Raw genomic sequence first — 6,000 nt, 5'->3', positions numbered from 1 at the left:
CTTTGATTGGCTAAAAGAAGAAAATAAAATTTAGAGGAAAGTGTTTTCCATTTCGATCAACCAATACTCACTCCTTCACTTTCTTTGTTACAATTTTCTATGGATAATTTACGGTAAACTGATTTAATTGAATCAAACGCGATCTGTAAAGCTATATCTTTTAACTATATCGTCAGAAGTATTGTTTATGACTTTTCCTTAACTTTCATGTTTTACCACGTTAGACTTTATAACTTGCTGTCTTTATCATATTTCCTTGCAAAAGATTAGCCATAAATCGTAAAAAGCAATTTTTACAGCCTTCAATTCACAATATCCAGTTTTAATGGCTCTTTTCACGTCACTTGAAAGGACATTCTCAAATGGCACAGTCTGTTTATATATTTATGGATATTTATATGTTTGCTTATTCAGCGACCAAATTCTAATAACAAAAACAGAATAAATGTTTTTTATCATCAAATGACAATACGCATTATTTTTTCCATCTTTTTGATACAAGAAAAGCAGCAAATTCTTTTTAAAGGTTGCGCTAATCGATCAACGTATGATTGAAAGTCTTACTTTTACTCCTATTTTGTCCCATTATCCGTTAAATTTCCACGTCATGGGAATTATTGTAAAAGTGAACGAATTATTCCCTGGGCTTTTGTAACCAAATTAGCAGATTAAAGCGGATTTTGAATAATAAACACGAGGAAATTTGCATTATTAAACACGTTGGTTGAACATTAACTGCCTTATTGTAACCATTGGGTTATTTTAACTTCATTTCGTTCGCCATATCAAAATATGCAGAAACAGGTTTAATTTAAATAAAAATTTATGCAAAAAATGGACCCGAATAACTTGACCGGAGTTTGCGCTAGTTTTCTTCTGAACTCGGAAAAATTACCTCCAGAAGGTAGTTATGAAGAAAGTTGGAGAGAAATATTCTATGCACCCATTCCAGATTATGTGCATTACTTGTGCGCGGCCATATTGGTTTGCCTTCTAGTTCCTGGCTTGCTGGGTAATGCAGCAGCCATCGCCATATTTGCACAGTAAGTAATCACCTCGTCGTTATCATATCTCCATGTGACCCGAACCAACCCAACCCCCCCCCCCCCCCATGAATCCGGAGTTTATCAATACTGTGCCCTGTCGAAACGAAGGTTCTTCGGCTTTCTTAAGTTCGGCCTTCTAATAGTTCAGATAATAATTGATCGGTCTGGCAGATTGGGTCGAGAAATGTGATCAATTTCTGGTCCAAAATAGCAAAATAAGGAACGAAAAGACAATTTTCAAGTGAACGGTCGGAATTGGGCGGGGAAATAGTCCAACGAGAATTGACCGGAATTTCACCTGAGAAAAATACCAAACAAACATCATTTACTAAGTACAATTTAACCAATCATATTTTCCTAATTGTCCCTGTTTTCCATCATACATTTTAGCAATGTGTTAATTAGGCAAAAATGAGAACTTTATCGGTGTTTTCATTGCAAGAGGTAACAGTAACCTAACAAACATTTGAAAAAAAAACGTCCAAATATTATAGTAGTAAACGTTGCAGGAATGCAAACAATGTCTAAAATGATTGTAATTTGACTGCAGATATACGATTTGAAAAAAAAATCCCGAAAGTACTCTAACGATTTCAATGAGTTTTGGTGATTTTCACACATATCAACAAATCTTAAGAGTTTTTGAATTACACTTGAAATTATTTGTAAACAATTCTCTTTTTTTACGTTTCCTTACTGTACCTAACCCTGCAAAGATAAATAATCAAATTTCGCAAATTAGTTGCATGAATTACTCTTATAAACTTGAGATAATTTCCCGTCATTATGTTACATTATCTTGGTCATCCTAAAATTAGAGCTCAAAAGCTCCTCTGATCGGAAATTAGCTCATTGGTGATCAGAATTTGTCTCATTAATGATCAGAATTTTGATCGTTAATGATCAGAATTTAGCTCGTTAATTATCAGAATCTATCTAGTCAATAATCAGAATTTAGCTCGTTAATGATTATAATTTAGCTCGTTAATGACAAGAATTGATGTCATTAATGATGGGAATTTAGATCGTTAATCATCACGCTGTAAGCAGGCTTAGACTAGGAAACTCGTCTATGTATGCAGACTTCATTATGGCACTCGATTATCAAAAACGTCTTTTATCCCCTGTGCATTCTTTAATGTCTGATCATTAACGCACACCTTGACCTGGGTTTTCTTCTTCTAAATTAGTCAATTCCTTCATAAATGAAAATTTAGATACGCTATTGAAGCGGCAGCAATTTTTTTTATAAATTAAATGAATCTTTGGTTTTGTTTTCCTTCTTCCAGAGTTTTCTGGCTAAGGATTTTATAACTCTAGATGAACATCAGAAGCAACAGCAATTCAAAAATTCAAAACAAATCGTCAAAGCTGAATACAGAACTGGATTTGAAAACAATTATGCTTAAGTGCTACGAAGTCTAGAAACTACTTGTGATGATAATTCAAACTGTTTGAAGTCAAACAAAAATTTTTGTGAATGGAAGAGGGAAAAACTAGTTTCTTAGAGTTTGAGTTGGTTAGCGACATGGATTGCAATTTTATATTAAATTGCAAGTTTTTGGTGAAAATGGGTAATTTTGTGTTCTGCCCTTCATTTCGAAGACTTTATAAAAATTCGAAAGTTGGTGGTTTACTTCTAAGCGTGAAACACAATTACGAGGTGTTTTTTTCATCCTGTGAGAATTGTTAAATTTAGGTCTCAACTTGTTCCTGGTCAGAAGGTTTCTTGAAAGATCTTTTTGTTTGCGTTTTCATCTCATTGGCTGTTTTTCTTCAAAAGTGCTAAAGGTAGTCAGGATGTAGTTGTGTGTTTGCGGCAATCAGTTTATGCATTTTTTTAAGAATAAAGTTTGGCTTTTTTATTTTCATCGGACAGTTTAACAGTGTTCACTCTTAGAACAAAACTTTATTATATTTGTGATCTCAATCCAAAAAAACCTTAAATTTGTACATATGTACATTTTTAGCAATTCCCGAAATTTAGAGTTATATAACTCCGAGTTCTCTTTGAAGTTTACCAATGACCGCATGAAATTACAATTGATATCCTTTTCGAAACAAAAACTTAATAAAGGAAATATAAATCGGTGTCAAGGTTGTTGCAGCCACTGAGAAATAACCTGCACCAACACGAATCATTTCCTCTCTTTTCAGTCTCTCTTGAATTTCATTTTCCATTTTCATTTCTCTAGAAGATAATTTTGTGCGAAATGTTTCTGTTCAGAGCAAAATATGAAGCCATTAATCATAGTAAAACAGTTTCTGTTGAAACATGCTAACATTTTTTTCTAACGGTGGAGAGCTCCATCATAAAAACGAGCAAACCTACTTTATTTGAAAGCCCACTTAATTTGATGAAAGACACAACAATGAATGTTATTTATAGAGAGGCAAAGCAGTTTTCCTCAAGCAATTAGTTTTACTTGCCGTAACCCCAAAAAAGCGAACGAATTCCCATCTAACAAAGGAAAAACAAAATAGCTCGGCAGATACAGGTTTTTCGGTATTTTTGTACGCTTGAGAAATCAATTTGCTGCTGAATTGGATGAAGTAATTGTTGTCTACCAAAAACTGTTTACCTCAAATGACACTCGACATTGAAGCATAGTCTATAAAGGAGGAGCGGTTAATCGCATTCACCACTTCTGTTCATTTTTACCCTTTTTTGACGTCATTGAGATAATAGAAAACAAGGCGGCTGGGTAATGTGCAATTGCACATAAGGTTCCGACCCCGCTCATCCACAGTTTTGGCATAATTGTCTACCAAATGAGGAACAGATAGAAAAACACAAAAAATTCAAGTAATTTTCAAAAAAAACTGGTGTATAAACGAAAAGATAGCCTCCAGAGCAAATAACTCAGTGGAGTAAAAAAAGATGCATTAGATTGATGAGCTGTGCTGATATTAAGAAAGCGAGTGAAGATGAACGGCAAAATAAAAAAAAACAATAAACATTAATCACATCAAAAAAATTTATGTCCATTTTAAAAACAAAACTTAAAAACAAAGTCAAAATAGCGTCAGATAAAACTAAAAATAAACAAAATAAGGTGTAATTCACCAGAAAAAAAAATGATTATTCACCGATTCATAATAAAGCTTGGTAGCAATTAGACAAAAAAGAACAGAAACTTTAAAGATAGAAAATTCGCTGGATTTTTTCAAAAAAAATATTTCAAAGTAATGAAAACCATTAGGAATTAACTAAAATATCCCATAGGTTTACAATTAACAATGCTTTTATAAAAAGGAGTTAAGAACTCTTGGTATTCATTTCTTTTTGCAGTTACAAATAGAACAACAAATAGACAACAAACTAAAAAACAATTGAAATTTGCCAGAAAGTGCTTTGGAAGCCGTAAAGCCATACTTTGGCCCCGAAAATATGTTCGATTGCGCCTTCATCGAGCACCGACAATGTTTTATTTGGCCGCTTATTAATGAAAATAAGCAACAATTAGACAAAAAAGAAAAAAATGCAAAACTATGTAATACTTGTTTCTTTTCGTAAAAAATTTATTTCCAAAGACATGAAAGCCATTAAATACAAAATAAAAAAGTTAAAAGGGTTTGTCCATTCTTCCAAAGGAAGCCCCTGAGACCTGCAATTATCCAGAATATGTCATACGTCTACAAAAAGAACGTCAAATATGACAATAATCAAAAATTCATTTACTTTTTTTGTGAAAAACCCGTGGGGAAGCCAGTAAAGTTATAACGAATTCTCTTAAAACGTTAGACTTTGCGACACCAATCCCTTTTGAAACCTTCCCCTGACAAAAAATAATGTCATCTTTAACATTTAATTAACGAAACCAAGTAACAAACAGACAATAAAAGGAACAAAACTGCAAAGTTGAAATGTTTTTTTTGGAAAACAATTGTTTTCAAAGTCATGAAAGCAATTATCTATCTTCTAATATCAGAACATCGGCTCATCTACTCTTCCAAAAAAAACCAATCAAACCGGGTCATTGAACAGGAAATTATATACGACTAAAAAGATAAAGTAAAAACGACAGTTAAAGACAAAATTAAAAAATTCAATTAAATTTTTCGAGAAATTATTGTCGAAGCGGTAAAGAACCACAATCTATATCTTTAAGGATTTAAATTTTACCAATTGTGCGGTATTTTGAACGCGAAAAATGTGATACATGCTGTGACAATAAATTGATAATTTGACAAAATTAGAAAACAGGAAAAATGGGCAAATACCTAAAAATTAAAAATTATGAAATCTAGTAGTATCAAAGCCAGAACACCATAACTTCAGGCGTAAACCGCAGTAAAGACTAAATTTGAATTCAGCTCAAAGAGAGAACACTTTTTGATTGCTGACACTGAGCTACAAGTTGACCAAATTAAGAAAAAAATGGAGGCAAAGTTCAATAAACATATTTTATTTAAAAATCAAATATTTTAAAAGTCAAAACGACCATAAACTTTCATGCAATCAACGAAATAAAATAATTTCGAGCTAATTAGGGAGCCAATAAGATCTATCACTAGTGAGCATTGATTTGAAATGTTCTGTTATTTAATTAATATAAAAAATATTGATTTTTTTTTATAAAAAAACCGACTGATAACAATCCGAATTATTTTTTGGAACAGAACTGCTCCTGCTAATTTTGATTGTCCATTAGGAAAATTTAATTTATGGAATGTCATTGATATAGATATTTTGTTTGTTAAAAATCAAAAGTAAATGCTGCGTTTTTCATAATCAACGAATAAAGTTACCAAAAAACGGCAAAGTTTTATTTACGGAGCACTCTCAACGGAAGTTGAAGTGGAATTAGCCCCCTTTTCAGTCTACAAAGGTTGTTTTAGTGGTGTTTGGGTGTGCACTTCCTGCAATTTTAATCAGAAGGGACTAAAGAAACTTATTTCGTGCTGTTTTTGATGAAAAAGTCTGAATTTTGTGAAATTTTTAGCCTGAATT

General features: G+C 32.3%; 2 protein-coding genes across 3 annotated transcripts in view; both read left to right on the top strand.

Moving 5' to 3' along the window:
- LOC142349765 (tubulin-specific chaperone E-like) overlaps positions 1-6,000 on the top strand; it is a 396,822-nt gene that overhangs the window by 228,543 nt on the left and 162,279 nt on the right. The gene's annotated exons all lie outside the window — the stretch shown is intronic.
- The window catches only part of LOC142349271 (rhodopsin-like), a 241,147-nt gene that overhangs the window by 192,479 nt on the left and 42,668 nt on the right, over positions 1-6,000 (top strand). The window contains exon 1 of one of the 2 annotated variants that reach the window (XM_075400721.1): positions 56-1,043. The exons of the other annotated variant lie outside the window; for it this stretch is intronic. Within the exon in view, the coding sequence (XP_075256836.1) occupies positions 826-1,043 (218 nt within the window). The 5' untranslated portion in view covers positions 56-825. Of the gene's footprint in view, positions 1-55; positions 1,044-6,000 lie in introns of those variants that run through there. 2 annotated transcript variants of the gene reach the window in all.

Source organism: Convolutriloba macropyga, chromosome 11, assembly GCF_964194025.1.
Source record: "Convolutriloba macropyga chromosome 11, txConMacr16.3, whole genome shotgun sequence".
Classification (NCBI taxonomy): Eukaryota; Metazoa; Xenacoelomorpha; order Acoela; family Convolutidae; genus Convolutriloba; species Convolutriloba macropyga.
The sequence above is the reverse complement of the archived record's forward strand: the minus strand, read 5'-3'. Positions and strand labels throughout refer to the sequence as shown.